General features: G+C 40.7%; 3 protein-coding genes across 3 annotated transcripts; 1 reads left to right on the top strand and 2 right to left on the bottom strand.

Annotated features, from left to right (window-relative positions):
- The first annotated feature begins 633 nt into the window (after nucleotides 1-633).
- nol6 (nucleolar protein 6 (RNA-associated)) lies at nucleotides 634-15,851 on the top strand. Its single transcript, XM_085475161.1, has 26 exons — nucleotides 634-908; nucleotides 1,123-1,341; nucleotides 1,474-1,590; nucleotides 1,679-1,858; nucleotides 1,952-2,120; nucleotides 2,268-2,402; nucleotides 2,804-2,967; nucleotides 3,669-3,789; nucleotides 3,896-3,954; nucleotides 4,068-4,169; nucleotides 4,261-4,376; nucleotides 4,576-4,753; nucleotides 4,947-5,069; nucleotides 6,363-6,511; nucleotides 9,658-9,733; nucleotides 10,305-10,445; nucleotides 10,627-10,744; nucleotides 10,954-11,108; nucleotides 11,791-11,954; nucleotides 12,068-12,220; nucleotides 12,328-12,425; nucleotides 12,582-12,706; nucleotides 14,397-14,486; nucleotides 14,578-14,778; nucleotides 15,238-15,339; nucleotides 15,537-15,851. The coding sequence occupies exons 1-26, from the start codon at nucleotides 870-872 to the stop codon at nucleotides 15,684-15,686; spliced, it is 3,444 nt and encodes a 1,147-aa protein (XP_085331287.1). The 5' UTR covers nucleotides 634-869; the 3' UTR covers nucleotides 15,687-15,851.
- On the bottom strand, nucleotides 6,512-9,708 carry LOC146696849 (zinc finger BED domain-containing protein 4-like). The gene is made up of 2 exons (XM_085475163.1): nucleotides 7,932-9,708; nucleotides 6,512-7,831 (listed from the first exon to the last, which is right to left on the bottom strand). The coding sequence occupies exons 1-2, from the start codon at nucleotides 9,426-9,428 to the stop codon at nucleotides 7,280-7,282; spliced, it is 2,049 nt and encodes a 682-aa protein (XP_085331289.1). The 5' UTR covers nucleotides 9,429-9,708; the 3' UTR covers nucleotides 6,512-7,279.
- LOC146696848 (cocaine- and amphetamine-regulated transcript protein-like) lies at nucleotides 12,724-13,605 on the bottom strand. Its single transcript, XM_085475164.1, has 3 exons — nucleotides 13,362-13,605; nucleotides 13,154-13,237; nucleotides 12,724-13,022 (listed from the first exon to the last, which is right to left on the bottom strand). Exons 1-3 carry the CDS (start codon nucleotides 13,506-13,508, stop codon nucleotides 12,915-12,917), a joined length of 339 nt encoding a protein of 112 aa, XP_085331290.1. The 5' UTR covers nucleotides 13,509-13,605; the 3' UTR covers nucleotides 12,724-12,914.
- Nucleotides 15,852-16,353: the final 502 nt, after the last annotated feature.

The following is a 16,353-nucleotide window of genomic DNA, read 5'->3' as shown; positions in this document are numbered from 1 at the left end:
ATAGCATTTTTCATTAATTCTGCTAAAGAAATGAGAACAGCGTATGTGTTTTTGTGACAGAGCACTTGTAACAACATTAGTTCTTTCCTATGTTGTCTTTGTGTAGCTAGGACACTGGTTCTTCCTCTGAGTTAGGTGCATTTTTATGCTTGAATGATAGGCCATTATTAAGCAGCTTACCAAGCAAAGAAATGTATCTATGAAAATGGTCGGATACAAAGACTGGACTTAAAATGAGTGAAAAGCTGTTTATTATACTCTTGCATACGTTTATAACGGTTATAATGTTCCGTTTTTCACCATTTGGAAGATGTAATAGCGCCATAATCCTTTAGAGGCGGTAGTTTGTGGGGCTGTTGAATGTATTGTACATTATGCTGATAGGTGTTTGTATAATTGTGTTCTTCCCTGGAGGCAAAATAACAGAATTGTATCTACTATATTTAGCAATTAATTGCTTATAAATAGCGGATCTGCATTTTCTGTACATTTGTATTGATTTGAAAAAAGATATTAACAGAAATTTAAAGCAGATAAATATCACCGTATCGATTGTATGTTATTTATTTATTTATTTTACCTGTGTCGAAATTATTATAGGCATGTGTCTGCGCATGAGCGGCTCCGGAGCACCAATCAGAAGATTGTTTGTGCAACCTATCTTGGGAAAGACGATTGGACCCGCCCAGAGAGAGAAGCGAGCCAATCATCGAGCTCCCTCACCTTTTCTAACCCAATCAGGGAAATATTTTGTTGGGTAGCATGTTTCACTAACCCTTGGCACATGTGAAAGCGGAATGAAGGGAAAGCGCTGTTGATGAAACGTTCCTAAATAACTGAAATTTTATCTTGTCGAAAACAATTTAGAAATGAAGAAGAAGCAGTCCGTTCCAGAGGAACCAGCAGAGGTAAGACTTGAAAATTTAGTAAAGTTTGGCTTCCCGATCGCTCAGAAAAGAGCAGTTCTACTCAGCGATGCACGAGTACTGCTCGCATGCCTACAGTTTGCTATTTACGTCGCACTGGAACCACTTAGCGAACTTACATGTTTCATACATTCTGTGCTGGGGGAATATTGGTAACACGTATTACAGTGCAACATGTATAATTTGTTGTTTACAGATGAATCCCTCAGATTCCTCTCGACAGAGAGAAGAGGACGAGGAAAATGAGGCTCCAGTTAAAGCAAAAAGAAGCAAAGCTGATCACGCAGGGGAGGAGGTTGTCTATCACCCAGTGAAGCTATCTCGAAATGATCTGTATCGACCTCCTACAGCAGAGGAGCTCAACCAACTGAAAGAGGCAGAAAGCCTGTTTCACTGCAGTCTGCTCAAAATGCAGGTGAGACGCCAGACTTAGTGACATAACCATAAAAGATAATGATAAAAAAGGAGTGTGATCATATCTCTTAACCCTGTTGTCGTATGTAACCACTGACCACACAAACTGATAGTGATCTGTCATCAATAATAGATGGAGGAGCTGTTGAAAGAAGTTGCATTGAGTGAACGCAGGAAACGCCAAATAGATTCATTCATTCAGACAGTCACCAAGTTAATCCAGACTGTGCCAGACTCACCAGAAGTTGAGGTATGTTGTGCTTCAGTTGTAACCAAAGCTTTGTGATTGGCAATAGATGGTCAACTCCACACAAATTCACACATGATTTTTGTCTCAGGTAAGTGACCTGTCCTGGCTGTCTGGTGCAGTGAAGGTCCCATTTCTCTTGGTGCCTAAAACAACAAAAGGGAAATTCCACATGGCGCCTCCTTCTTCCATTGATCTGATCGGGAGCTACCCCTTGGGTACCTGCACCAAACCAAATGTCATGGTGGACCTGGCTGTCACAATTCCAAATGTAAGTCATCCTAACTGCTTTTGTATTCTACAAAAAAATCAATGGTGTGCTGTGTTTCCGTAACCTTCAGTCTGCTATTCTGTCTGTTGTTAGGATGTCCTCCATCCAAAAGATGTCCTGAACCAGAGGTATCCGAGGAAAAGGGCTCTCTACCTGGCAGGCCTGGCCCAGCATCTCACTTCCTCTTCTGACATCGGGACCATGCAGTATTCCTGTCTCCATGGGAATCGACTTCGACCTGTTCTGCTGCTGACCCCTCCAGGTATTCAAGTTTTAATTAATTTCATATTGTATACATTTTAAACATTATTCAATGACATTACGTTTACATTATATGGATTTTAACATCTATGTTAAAAGGCTTTTTTTCTGGTTGTGACTTTGAGATAAAAAGTGTTCTGTATTCCAGGTAAAGACTCTTCCAGCTTCACCCTCCGCGTTCATGCCTGTCCAGCTCCCGGGTTCTTCAAGCCCAGCCGTTTTCATCCCCAGAGGAATAACATCAGGACAGAGTGGTACACTGGTTTGCAGACTTCCCAGTCTGGTAAGATTGTTATTGTTCATCCCAGTATTTAAATCCCCTTCAGTAAACTGTCTCAGACAATGATTTTACAGTTGTATGTTAAATTTAGTTAAATACTAACCCTCCGACTACAGAAGTAGAAGTAGCCTGTCATGAACTAGAAAAACATCAAACAGGCTTAAAAAATGACCTGGATATTTCTGATGGAATGAGAAGCAAAGCAGGAACATCAAAGGAGCATGCAAAGGAGATCTCAAAGTTGTTACCTTTTTTTTGGCCTTCTGATGCAGCTTGAGTCTTTGAACAAACTGTGTCTGGATTTTCAACAGACTGTTTTCATTGTATTGTATATTTATAGCCATGTTATTAGTCAGCAACTCCTTAATTAAATTATCTTTTTTTTTTAACTTATTTTGTCACAGAGAGCTCTGAACCTCCGACTCCACATTATAACAGCTCTGTTCTGGGAGATTTATTGCCGAGGGCTCACCTCCAGTTCCTCTCTGCTGTCAGCTCTCAGTGCTCAGCTTTTACTGATGGGGTGGCTTTACTTAAAGTCTGGCTTCGTCAAAGAGAGCTTGATCAGGTAGGAAGCTCTCATTGGTTCTCACACTTGTTGCATAGAGTTCAGAGGAGTGTACTGCAACGTTCAGCGTAGCACTTTGCATTATATGGCTTGACAAAACCGAAAACCCCAGTCAGAGATGATGATTACAACAATGGTTATAATCAACTTTATTCTTGACTGGATCATATTGAAGTGCTGCAACTTTTGATTTAGTTAAACATTAAAAGTTCTCGTAGCCTAATAAAGGAGATGTGGAAATCACTTTACTTTATCTCCAGATCAATATATATTATTGATTAAATAATTATTCTTTGTGATCAATGGCCTACAACTACATCTGATGAATTTTCATATCTGTATTCTAGTAGCTGAGGTTCCAGCAGCGTAAGATTTGGAAGCAGATTAGAGTCAAACATGAAAACATTTATACACATTCTGCATCATCGATTAATATTGCAACTAATAATCATCAATAAATATTGCACTAGTAATGCAACACATGCTGTAACTTTCCAGATACTTTTAAACTGAAATTCTGATCCTTGCCTGGTCCACATCATGGTTTTAGCACAAGTCACCATTAAAATCTAGCCAGGTAGAGGGACAGCCATTTTCACAACACTGAAAACTCTGAATTAAAGCTAAAGCTAAAAAATGTCCTACTTTAAGGTGTAATTTTTTTCTTACCTTATATCTTTATTGTTCTCAATGTCTTATAGGGCACTGGTTGTTTTAATGGCTTCCTAGCTTCAATGCTGTTGGCGTATCTACTGATCACTCATAGAATCAGTAACAGCATGACGGCATATCAGCTTCTTCGAAACACCTTGAACTTCTTGGGTAATTTTAGTTTTAATGGATGTCCTCCTGTGTCCTTTTTTAAAATGTTGGTAATTGAAAGGTAACTTGCTTATCTGTTTTGAATGCCTTGCACCTTCTTAATCAGCATCTACAGATCTGACAGTGAATGGAATCAGCCTGGCCAAAGATCCTGACTCTACAGCTGTGAGTTATCCAAATCAAATTTAAAACACTAATTGTGTGCATGTACTTTATTCACACTTTCATTTACTCTGGAACTGTGATTCAACCAACCCCCTCGTATCTTTTCTCTGTAGCCATCCATTTCAGAGTTCCATGATGCTTTCCAGGTTGTGTTTGTTGATCCTTCGGGACACCTTAACATGTGTGCTGACATCACTGCTTGTACATACAAACAGGTAACTGAACAGTGGTGTGTTTAAACTTTTTTTTTTCCACTTGTGATTTTTAAGCAACTGTTTCTGAACTTTCTTCACTTTGGTTCCTCAGCTGCAGCATGAGGCATCTTTGTCAATGCAGTTCTGGGACAACCCTACAGTGGATGGCTTCCAGTGCCTCCTCATGACACCCAAACCCATGATAAGGACAAGTGACCATGTGTTCCAGTATGTTTCTATAAACAAATGCATATATTTAACATATTTAGTTAACCTTGCATACTAGGTAAGCAGTTGGGTTCTGCACCTTCTTTTTAGGAAACATGGTTACTAAATGTAAAACAAATCACATGGAGGACTTTTACTTTCAGAGTAGAGATCATTATGCTCTTCATCCTCTCAGCTCTTCTGTTTCATTTCCCCTTAGGTTGTGTGAGCTGGTGAAGCTTCAGTCCAGCTGTAAGAAACTGAATCTTCTCAGTGAGCTGATGGACCACAGTGGGGATTACATTCACACTGCATTGCCTTTTATTCTGTCACTTCTCCAGCAAGGATTGTCCCAAAGGATTCACCTCCTTACCCACTCCCTCTCTCCTGACCCTAAGGTGAAAAAGACTTGCATTCAGGAATTATTGCTTTATTTCATATTATCTAAGTTACCAATGTGCAGAAAGAATTTGCTCTAATACTACTAATGTAACAGTGGATATGTTTCAAAGTTATGAAATATCCGTGTAAAAAGAAGTTAATCTCAAAATTGCTATCTGCAGAACTTACTTTACTTTGGTTTTATTTCAGTGGTCTGTGGAGAGCGAAGCCCCAAAGCACAAAGCTCAGCCTCCGTTATCTTTCGGTTTGCTTTTAAGGACAGAGCTGTCATCTTCTGTCCTAGAACGAGGCCCACCAGCAGACAGCCCCAAGGTAACCTCACCTGCCTTTATTTATTGCATGTATAGGGCTTTATTTCTTGATTTAGCCACTGAAGTTGAAGACAAAAGGTCACTTGACTCATAATGCTACATGCATGACTCATTGTCCATGTAAATCAGATTGTATTTTTTGAAATGTGCAAGTGTGTAATACAGTGGTCCCTCACTATAATGCAATTCACCTTTTGCGGCCTCGCTGTTTTGCAGATTTTTTTGTGCAATTTTGCATGGTGTTTTTTTTTTTTTCTTTTCTGGGTCCTGATTGATTGACAGTGGTCTACATCCAGTCTCGTGCCGTGTCTCCTGTACAGTACAGAATGCGTTCAGCTTGTCAAATTTAAATAAATCTTCGATCGCTAGCAGTGTGACTCTGAGGTGCTGTACTGTATTCTCCCCAACAATCACAACGTCGATGAAACGGTTTGCACATTTTGCCTTTGGTTTCATTCTATAATACTGGACTCATTTTTCTACGAAGGTTTGCACTTTGAGAGTGTTTAAACAAGAGGGAAAATGTTCAAGCCTGTCTGAGAAAAGTGTATAAATGGTGTAGTAAGGGGTTTTACAGCCTTAAAACATCTATAATTGTAAAAAAATAAAGTTGGCTACTTCGTGGATTTCACCTATCGTGGGTTATTTTTAGAATGTAACTCCCGCGATAAACAAGGGACCACTGTATATACACACAGTTATGGATAAACATGGGGTTATTTGGGCAATGTTGCCCAATGGGGCTTCAACTTACAACCTAAAGAACCAGAGGATTGAACTACCGACTGGTTAATGGATGACTCACTTTAACTCCAGAGCCACAGCTCAGTTTGAGAATGGTTTTCTAGGTGTAAGAAGTGTATTTTTACTTCAAGTGTGTTTGTAAACATCTTGAAGAATATTATACTGCTGCAGACAAATGTAACACTTATGGACGTGATTCTGTATTACTCGTGGCTTCATAGTGTAGTGGTTCACACACTCGCTTGGCCAAGCGCAAGGTCACTGGAGACGGGAAGGGCATCCTTCGTAAAACTCTACGAACTCAAAACATGTAGAGCGACCCATTGTGTCAACCCCCTTTGTGACAAGGAAGCAGCTTAAAATGGACACACGAGTGTAACTATGGCTGGATTTTGCACTTTGTAACCAGCTTTTCTTTTAACATAAAAAGAGATCATGTTGTTTGTATGGAAATTGTGCTTATATTTTCTGTTACTTGTTTTTTGTGGCTTTGTTTTTAAACATGCTTGTGATTTAAGAAAAATTAAAAATCTAAATGTTCCTGTGCTAGGCGGCTGAATTTCGTCAGCTGTGGGGTCCTCGCTCTGAGTTGCGTCGCTTCCAGGATGGCGACATCACCGAGGCTGTGCTGTGGGACGGAGAAAGCATTTGCCAAAAGCGTCTGGTTCCCAAACAGATCATCACACACTTGCTGCAGCTGTATGTATTTTATCTCAGCAGAGCTTAGTTGAGAGACTAAAGAACTGACAATACTGTTAATACAGTGTAGTGTGGTGATCTTTTCCAACTATAACACTGATAGAAATATTCAGTAAGCTGTAATGCTTACAGAAACTACGGTGAAAGAAAGAAAGAGGCTTTGTTTTTTCATCCTGTCCTTAATTGTAAAGTTAGTCTATTTGATATTTAAAAAAACAAACAAACAGGTATTCATTGCCATTCATAGAACACAATGCCTATGCTAAGGTGAATATGGCATATAAAAGACTTCAGCATGATTGTAGAGCACTCTCCTCTAGATACTTGTTCTGACATTTGAAGCTGACTGTCAAGACTTTGTTATGACTACATATTTCTACAAATACTTCTTACATAATTTTACTACTGGTTCACTGCAAGCTGTTTCAGGGCTGAAGTGCCAGTATGAAGTTGAGCAAGGTGACAAAACAAAGTGATTGGTTTTAATTTTGAGAACTACTTGGAAGATGTTGTTAAATATTTGCCTGCGGCGAAGTAATGGCAACTGTTACTTTGCTGCAGGCAAACAGTGTTAAAAACTCAAAAGCAATGACTTCCAAGTTTTAGTGTCTGAAACAAGTTTTGGCTTATAGCACTGTTGAACACAAGCACGTACAACACGCCAACATCTTCCTATTTTGACTTCTTGCTTCTTCTGTTACCTTTCAGTAACCTTATTCTGTTGTTGGTATAGGGCACCAGCATCTTCAACATCTAAGGTCATGCAGGTTATGCATTTCTGTTTACAAAGATCATCATGTCAACATGCTCTGGGCTCAGTCTTCTGCGCATTGTTGCAAACGTTTGTCCTGCTTCTGACAATAAAGACGGCAGCGATACCCCTGGTACACACAAATAGTGTCTCGCAAGAGTTGCCAGTTTGGGGAATCTCGGTCCATTTACCCTCCACCAGTCGAGAGGGTTAATGTCTAACGAGGGAGCAATGTCTCTTAAGTAGTAATCGACCTGAGCCTCAGAGTCGGTGGCATAGGAAGAACTGTAGTTGTCGCCAAGGAGCAGCACCATAGTGTTTTTGGTGTCACTTCTAATTTGCGAGGGCACAGCTGCCTGGCTAATATCCGGGGTGACCAAAGTCTCCTGCTGCTCATCCTTTGCACCTGCAGTAGCAGTTACTACTGCATCCAATTTTGAAACTAGTTCATGCAGCTTAACCTTTGCAGCCAGTCTCCCCGTTGGTGTAAGGAAGCTCAGGTGTTTGTGCCGGGGATCCAACATGGAGGCGATAAGAGCCGGTTTTGAAGCCAGGTCGTTAGAGTCAACCTGCAATAAGTAAAAATAAAATGGCATAAATATATGTAAAGGGAATGCAGATTATTTTTTTTATCCTTGTTAATATGTTTCAGTCAAAACCGGTGCCTACCTCCATGTGATTTCTAAGTGACTGCTGAACTTTGAGCTTGAACTCTGAGACTTGTTCGACGTCATTCTCTTTTGGCACGAGATGAGTCTGAACCAGGCTGAAGGTGATCGGGTAGATATTTGAAATGGACACCTCCGTATCTGCAGATATGACTGTTGTAGCCCATTTAAGTGTCGCCAGCACAGGCGTGAAGTTCTCAATTATCTGCCAGCAGTCATCTTCAATCTCAAGGGTCTGAGCTTCCTGCCTGCTGGTGACGCTGCGGTCGGAGAGGACGGCTTTAATCGCCCACCGTTGTTCAAGCAAACGTTCAAACATGTCGCAGATGGTGTCCCATCTGTCTTTGCTCGACTGGATGAGCTTGCGTTGCGGCAGGCACATCTGAACTTGCTTCTGTTCCAAGGCCTCATTCGCGAGCAAGTTGCGATTGAAGTGCTTAACTAGTTTCCCGGCAGCAACAACGATGCGGAGTAAATCTTCACTAAGCCCATCGCTGACTGCTCGCTGAAGCGTTGTGGCAAAGCAAATCGTGTAGTCCCAGGTGACACGGGTACATGCTTGGACTGATAAGCTGTTCTGCGTGTCGTTATGAACACATGAGGTCACTTTACCGGCGATGGCCCACGCCTGCACGGTGCTGAGCACGCTCTCTGTAACAGTGTCTGCAGTGGAGTGGCTGCCTGCTGAAACTTTGTGCGTCTGCAGCACAGCTGACCTCCCCTGCCAGTCTTCTGTTATAAATGAACACGACATGGTCATGTACCTCTGAAAGGTGAGACCTGTCCAGAAGTCTGCAGTGAGAGCCACTTTCTCCACTCTACCCAGCTGCACCATAAGCTCTTCAACCTTCTCATGAAAACGGCCTTCAATAATGCGTGTAACATCACCAACAGATGGCATTTTATAACTGTGCACAGTGTATGCAAGCAGCTCGCGAAAACCATCGCCACTAACCATGCTGATGGGGAGCATGTCCTTCTCTATCATTCTGGAGATGAGCTCAGTCACCTCCGCATGCGTTGCCAGCGACACACCGTCGTTGGGTGCTGCGTCCTGGTGCTTGTTTCTGATGTGGTACATCATGCTGGTGGTGCTGCTTCTGTATTTGAGCTTCGTGCCGCACATCGTGCAGTGAACCTCGTCGTCCACTTTGATGAAGATATCCCAAACGGAGCTCCGCTTCAGGCGTTTCCTCTCGCTGGAGTCCCGCTCAGCAGGGGTGATGTTTATGTTGGGTGACATGACTGCAACCTGTGTGATTTCCGAGTTGTTGGAAGCGTTCTCATCCTCGATGCACTGAACGGTGCAGATCACGGGTTTCTCGTCCTCGTCCATCGGCGTCGCGGATGAATGGTGCCTGCTCATGTGGTTCATCATGGAGGTCGTGGCTCCGCCGCAGTATTTCAGCGTCGCGTTGCATTTCATGCAGCGGACGAAGTTCCCCGTTTGTTCAAAGCAGTCCCACACGGAGCTGCGCCTCCTTCCTGTGCGCTTCATACTTACCGTAATTCAGGTCTTCCAAGCCTTAGCAAGCTAGCAAATGTTAGCACTGACTGCTATCGGGGATGGGGTAAAAAATAAAACGGGGTTTGGGGGAATGTAAACAGGCTGTGACCTGTTTCACTTCGGCATGTGCCCTAGAAAAACCTGGCGGTGAAGCAATTATGTGTACAATTTCACTGAAGGTTCAAGTTAAAAAAGAGAGAACGTGTGTGTCATCCCGTAGGCACGCAGACATCCCCGAATCCTGTGTGCGGTATGTCGGGGCGATGGTAGATGACGTCATCAAAACGGGAAGTGAGGTAAACCGTTATTATTGAATTATTTTAGCCACGTATGATGGAAATTTCAAGAAGAACTCTGACATACCGTTCATATTTTCCCCTAACAGTATGGTTTGGGTCAATACAGATCAATCTAGAAAGTATGCGTAGTTTGTTTGACAATAATAATAGTATTATGTCTTGTTATACCTAATATATATATATATATAACAGCTATAATGGTCTGATTATGATTTATTAAGTAATTATATAAACTTAAAATGGCAAGAACATTCTAAAACTGTTGGGATTTGTTATATAAATACTTATAACCATTACAACCACATGCAAAAACACACCCCGCTGGCATTTTTTTTCCTGATAATTATTTGTCTGTCAAAGCTCAACTTTCTTTTATTATTTTACTTAAAAAGATTGTAACAAATTTTGTTATTGTAGCTAAATTATCTTAGCAGTTAAATAATTATTTGTGTTAAAAAATAAAGTCTAATCCTGAAAACCACCAGAAGAGGGCATCAGTGATGTTTTTCATCACTGCATCTGCCTCTGAATGTCTTTTTTCAATATTAATACACATTATGCTCTTCAGGTGTCTGGCACTGGAGAGGAGGAGAGCTTAGTGGTGGTTCAGTCCTATGATGACCTGAGCAGAAAACTATGGAGGCTGGAAGGTCTGCCTCTCACCATCACTGCTGTTCAAGGAGCACACCCTGCACTCAGATACACACAGGTAAAATGCCTCGCTCTTACCAGAAAACTGCTGCCATGACGGCAGTAATAGGTATAAGTTGTTAAAAAATGCATAATTTTAAAATGGCACCTTGATCCCACTCCAAGCCTGTGAGCTCTTGATCAAACATTGATGTCTTTTATATTAAACTGTGAATTTATACTCAACTGTGCCTTTGCAGGTCTTTCCCCCACGACCACTGAAACTGGAGTATTCCTTTTTTGACAGAGAGAAAACTTCCAGATCACTGGTGCCTAAGGAAGGCAAACCATGTCCTGTCTATATCACTCCTATAACAAGTTAGTGGCTCATTCATTGAAACATTTTAAAAGGTCTTTGAAAAAACTGCACCTAGATGTGTAGTAATTTCCACTCTGGCTGCTGTTCGTGGTGTATTATGCATACACTTTGACTCAAACGAAAACGTTTATCTTCATTTTCTTGGGTACTACAGACATGTAGCAATGCAAAGTCATACACCAATGTATTGGTTGCCTTATTCTTGCAGTAATCTGTCACATGGAAGGGAGTGGGAAATGGCCTCATGACCGCCTCGCAATCCAGCATATCCGAGCTGCGTTTCACATCCAACTTGGGGAGCTACTCAGAAAGCACCATAGCTATACATGCAGGCCCTGTCCTACCCACCTGGATGTCTGGAAGGTATGTTTTTGATTATGTGTACCCTTAGCTGGCTTTTCTGTGAAATTTAACTTGATATATATAATTTATAACTGAGAAAAGGGTCACTGAGCCACTCTGTCTTTAAGTTTATTCTTAGAGCAACTAGGGATCTAGGGGGAAAAAAACAGACCAACAAATATTAACTTTATTTTCTCTTATTTTAACACAAGACAGAGCACCTCTGGTTAGGTGGGCTCCATGCATTTTAATCATGTTATTTATATAATACTGTAGATCCTGTAGCTTCTGCAGCTGTTCCGTCACATTATTGTCTCCCCAAAAATACTTCTGTTGTGTTTTGTGTGCGTTTTTCTGTTTGCTGGTGTTTTCTTAAGTTTCTTAAGTACATTTGACAGTAGGTAACTTAGTAGTGTATACTCTGAAGTTGTTTGACTATTTTATTTTTTTGTAATGTTTGATTGCACGTAACAATATTCCTTTTATTTAAGCTGCCTTTTCAATTTGGTATAATTTATATTGCATCAAATCATAGCATGTTCTCTCAGTGCACTTCTGTAAGACACCCCGCTTTTAAAGAAATAGAGACAAGTTCATCAGTTTAATTAAAGATCAAGCACTTGGTGGTAGTCAGGAGTAAAAAGTCCCATTCTACAGGTAGAAACCTTTGGCTAAAGCAGCACATGTTTCACTTTGCCCCTAGGATGGCCTGGTGTTCCGAATCCAGGTGGCATACCACCGTGAACCTCAGGTGCTTCGGGAGAGCTTGACTGCAGAGGGGCTGCTGGTTGTAAGAGACAACGACGAGGCCCAGGCTCTGGAGATGGCCACCATTCACAAGCCTCTGCTTACTAGCACATTACATGGGTAAAAGTTCGAAAGTGATACAAAGTAGTTCCTGTGTGACAAAGCAGACTTATGTTTTTAGTTGTGTCTTTTCATTTTCTTCAGTCTGGTGCGTTTTGTCTTTTTATTTGAAGGCTCCAGCAGCAACACCCATGTTTTGGCGCAGCATGTCGCCTGGCCAAACGCTGGCTCAGTGCTCAGCTGTTCAGCGACGACATTACAGAGGACACAGCAGACCTGCTGGTGGCGTCGCTTTTCCTGCAGCCCGCTCCCTTTACTGCTCCCAGGTAGCCACCACTTTTGCTTTTTTTTTTTTCCTTTTTTTTTTGTGTAGGAAACACGTTTTCCTCTGTTTGTTATGGGTCATGTGAGTGAATTTCTCCATCTTCCTCAGTTCCCCACAGGTGGCCTTCCTTCGCTTCCTTCATCTGCTCTCCTCCTTTGACTGGAGGAACAATCCGCTGATTGTCAACCTCAACAACCAGCTCACGGGCAAGTGCTCTCTCACACACATCCCTTTTCCGTGTGTGTGACACAAACAAATCCCTCTTGACCTCTTTCTTTTTACTCGCCCAACATACTTCTACATCCGTCCATATGCTTTATTGTTTCAACGCCAAATCTTTTTCGCCTCTCTGTCACGTGTAGCTGTGGACTACCCAGAGATCAAGAATGGCTTCATGGCCACCCGGGAGTCCCTTCCTGTCATGTTTATAGCTACGCCTAAAGACAAAAAACTGTCTATGTGGACCAAACGCTCACCTAGCATTCAGGTCAGTGGACACACAAGTACACAAATAACAAAGTATTTAATAGATCAGCTCTCAGCGCTGAATTTTAAATGATTAAATATTACATTTGTTTAGTAAACATGTGAGAAAAGAACACTGAAGAATGTACTATAGCTTAAAATACATCTGAAGTGTTTTCCCCTCCTTTTGCTTTTACAGTGTTTAAAAAGTTTCTTGCAGGTGCAGAGAATCATAAACAGCGGTGTAGAAAAGAGTTGCATGTTCTTGGCAAAGAACAGTCACATAGTTTTCCGATCCGGGATCCTTTCCTTAGTGCACACTGCTCTCCTGGATCACACTGAAAAGACAGGAATCATATTAAATTGAGAGAGTGATTCAGTACCTCTATAAAAGATGATAAATTGTTCTAAACTGACTGACTAGATCAGTTTTAGAATTCCAGCTGGTATTAGTTTTTGCCTTGCATACCACAGGGAGATAGCCATGCTTTTTTCTTAGAACTGGAAACGGATGGTTCTGAAGTCTTTCCAAAACGTCGTGTAAATCACTGATCTGAAACGGTACATAAAAATTTTCAAAGGGTCAAATGATAAACAGGATTATTGAAGTAAATAAATCTGAGAACGATGTTTACATCATTAATTATATCAGTTTAAAACCATCAGGTGTAGCTCACCAGCTGCTTTTCATTGCCATCCTCTTTGGTAGTAAAATAAGTAAAATATTTAGTTTCATATTCCTCTGCTTGGACGTGACCGCAGCTGTAAAGTAGTCCTGTGGCACACAGTATCGTACAGAAAAGACACGCACACGAGCCTCCCATAGTGTGCGGCTGACCCAGATAGGTTTCCTGTGCTTGGCTACCTTGCTCCTGTTAGAAACAACAATTTTAAGGACCTGCCTCTCCCAGCATCCTCCTTTATAGTTCTTGGAGAACAGGAAATTTGTGCTGTGACGTCCTGATAAAGACGTCACTGTGGACTTAATTACAAATTTTGACATTGATTCTAGTATACCTCCTGTGGATCCTGAGGCTTCACATCCCTGAGAATGTGAAGCCTGAGGGGGTCATTGTTGAATTAGTATGCACATTTTTGTAGAGACGAGTTCAGTAATGAGTCTTTTTTTTTTTTTTTTTTTTTTTTTAAATTTGTAGTTGTTGCAGTTCCTGTGAATAACCACCAGGGAGTAGACTATGAAAGTAGTCTATTAACAGATTGAATATTAAGTTTATTTCTAATGACAGTGTTTTCCAATAAAGACTTCCATGACCATGACTTCAAAAATGTCATAGAGGTTGAAACGATTCATATCTGGACTAGAAAGAGCTCTCAGGTTGAATGATGTCATATTTCTCTCAATTAAAAAAAGAAATTGGATTGCTCTGTTGTTGTAATCAACTAACTTTGATTAAAAATGTGGTGGAAGTTCAAAACAGATTTAAGGGGTGTATTTAAAGTTGTTGTTCGTTTGTTTTTGTTTTTATTTTCAACAATTTGGCAAAATTAGAAACCATACAGAAAATGGTGTTTTCGCTGCAGTTTTCCAGTTGTTATGCAGTTCCCGTATGAAATTAGGTCCCCAGATAAAATTATGCTACAAGATATGGGTAACATATATTCCAGTGCTAACTATTAGTTTGAAAACCGAGACAGTGTTTTTGGTGCTAATAGTTCAAAATGTTCAAAGCCACTTTTGAATGTGTGTTCAGATGCTGCAGCGTGTGATAATGGTGGCTGCAGAGAGTCTTAAAGTGCTGGAAAATCAGCTGATAGATGGCAGCCAGAAGCAGGATGTCAGGGTGGGTGAATACTGCCTTCATGATTTATCCACTATATAAATGCAGATTTTTGCTATTTCAGTGTTTTCATGCGTTCTTCGTATTTGTGTAGGTGATTTTGCGTCCTCCTCTGGACGCTTACGATGTTGTGATTCACCTGAACCCAAAGCAGGTCCCCCTGCTCGACCAGGCAGTAGATCCTCCGGCCATCACCTTCAGCAGGGGCGTGATGTCTGGCAGTGTGGCTCAGCCTGGAGGGCCCCTTCCAGTCATCGACTACAACCCTGTGTCCCTCTACCTGGGAGAGCTAAGAGTGAGTAATGTCTTTCAACATTTCAAATGCTGAGTGTGTTTTTGACAGACTTTAAAAAAAAAAAAACAAAAAAAAAAACGTGAAGCAGATATTATGCTTGAAAGCTGACGTGTGATACAACAGAGCCGCTTCCAGATAATAAAAAATTAAATCGCAGACAAGAGAAAATCCGAGATAAACTCAGCTGTTCTTATACTGTAAGGTAGTGAAATCCAAACTGCACAACATTCATACTAATTCCCGTTCTTCCTCTGTACATGTCTATCACAGTCCTGTTTTGACTGAGTAAGCTTGTCAAACTGAAGTGGGTTTTGGGTTTGTTTTTGGTTTCTTTGTTTGTTTGTTTTTTTTTGGGGGGGGGGGATATACTCAATAGTTTTCTAATAAGTTTTGCTTTGAGCTTCACAAATAAGTGTCAGTTGGCATGCGTAACATAGTTTTATTTTTTTTAATTTCCAGGAGGCATTTGGAGACTTGGCCCTTTTCTTCTGTGATCCATGTGGTGGAACAGTAATCACAGTTTTATGGAAGCCAAAGGCATTCATCCCAACCCCCTTTAAGGTAATTGCAAAGTGACTTCCATTTAAAAACATGAAGGCAGTTAAAAAACAAGTTTTTGGGGGTGTGGAAAACTTGCTTTTGTAATAGTTATTCTCCTTCATTCTGTTCATTTTCACACCTTCACACTAATCACCTTTTCCTCATGTTTCCTTTTTCTTTGTTATTATGTTTTGTTTTGTTTTTTCACAAAACCTCAGACGTCACAGGTGTCTGCTCGCAGCGTGGAGGTCACTGGAGATGAAGCTAAGACTGTTCCCAATGTTGAAGCAATACTGGAGGACTTCCGAATCATGGGGAAGGGCTTAGTCAAGTCAGTGGAGGCCAGGACTGAAAAATGGTCATTTTAGACGCAGCACAAATTCAATTCCATTACAAAATAATAAAACAGTGAAAACATGAATGAATTTTGAGCTTCTTGTTAACCATATCCGTTAACAGTTCTGGCTATATTTCTCTCATCCATCTGTGTTTGTTTCATGTCCAATAAATGCATACATGCTGTTTGTATTTCAGTTTATTTGCCTCTTAATTTCATTTAATTGTCTTGATTTATATACATCTATAGGTGTATAACACTTGCACATCTATAAAGCTAAATGTCATTGTTTTGAAGTCATTTATTAAAAAAATAGTTATTCAGAAACATTTATGATAAAACTTTTGAGTCATTTATCATAGTTTTTATTAGATATAATTAGATTTATATGTACTCAAGTTTCTCATGAGGATTTCCTTCCTTCCACACGAGGGGACATTTTAATCATTTTAATGGAACTTTAAAACTTTTTCCTCTTATTTAATTGACTAAGTGATGAACAGAATACAGTTATCTATGACTGAAAGCATATGCAGCAATTATGTGTAAGTACTGTATGAGTAACCATTTTAGTAACCTAAAACTGTTGGTAGACATTCAAAACTCTGCAAACGGGATCTATTTCATCACTGCTGCTGATGCAAAGATACCGTTTGTGTTTTATTTTAGACAAAGAAAAAAGGCTATGATTACCAAGA

The sequence above is a fragment of the Copadichromis virginalis genome, linkage group LG12, assembly GCF_057382275.1.
Source record: "Copadichromis virginalis isolate Kocher_CV1m ecotype Utaka linkage group LG12, C_Virginalis_male_GT1.1, whole genome shotgun sequence".
In the NCBI taxonomy this organism is placed as follows: Eukaryota; Metazoa; Chordata; class Actinopteri; order Cichliformes; family Cichlidae; genus Copadichromis; species Copadichromis virginalis.
The sequence above is the reverse complement of the archived record's forward strand: the minus strand, read 5'-3'. Positions and strand labels throughout refer to the sequence as shown.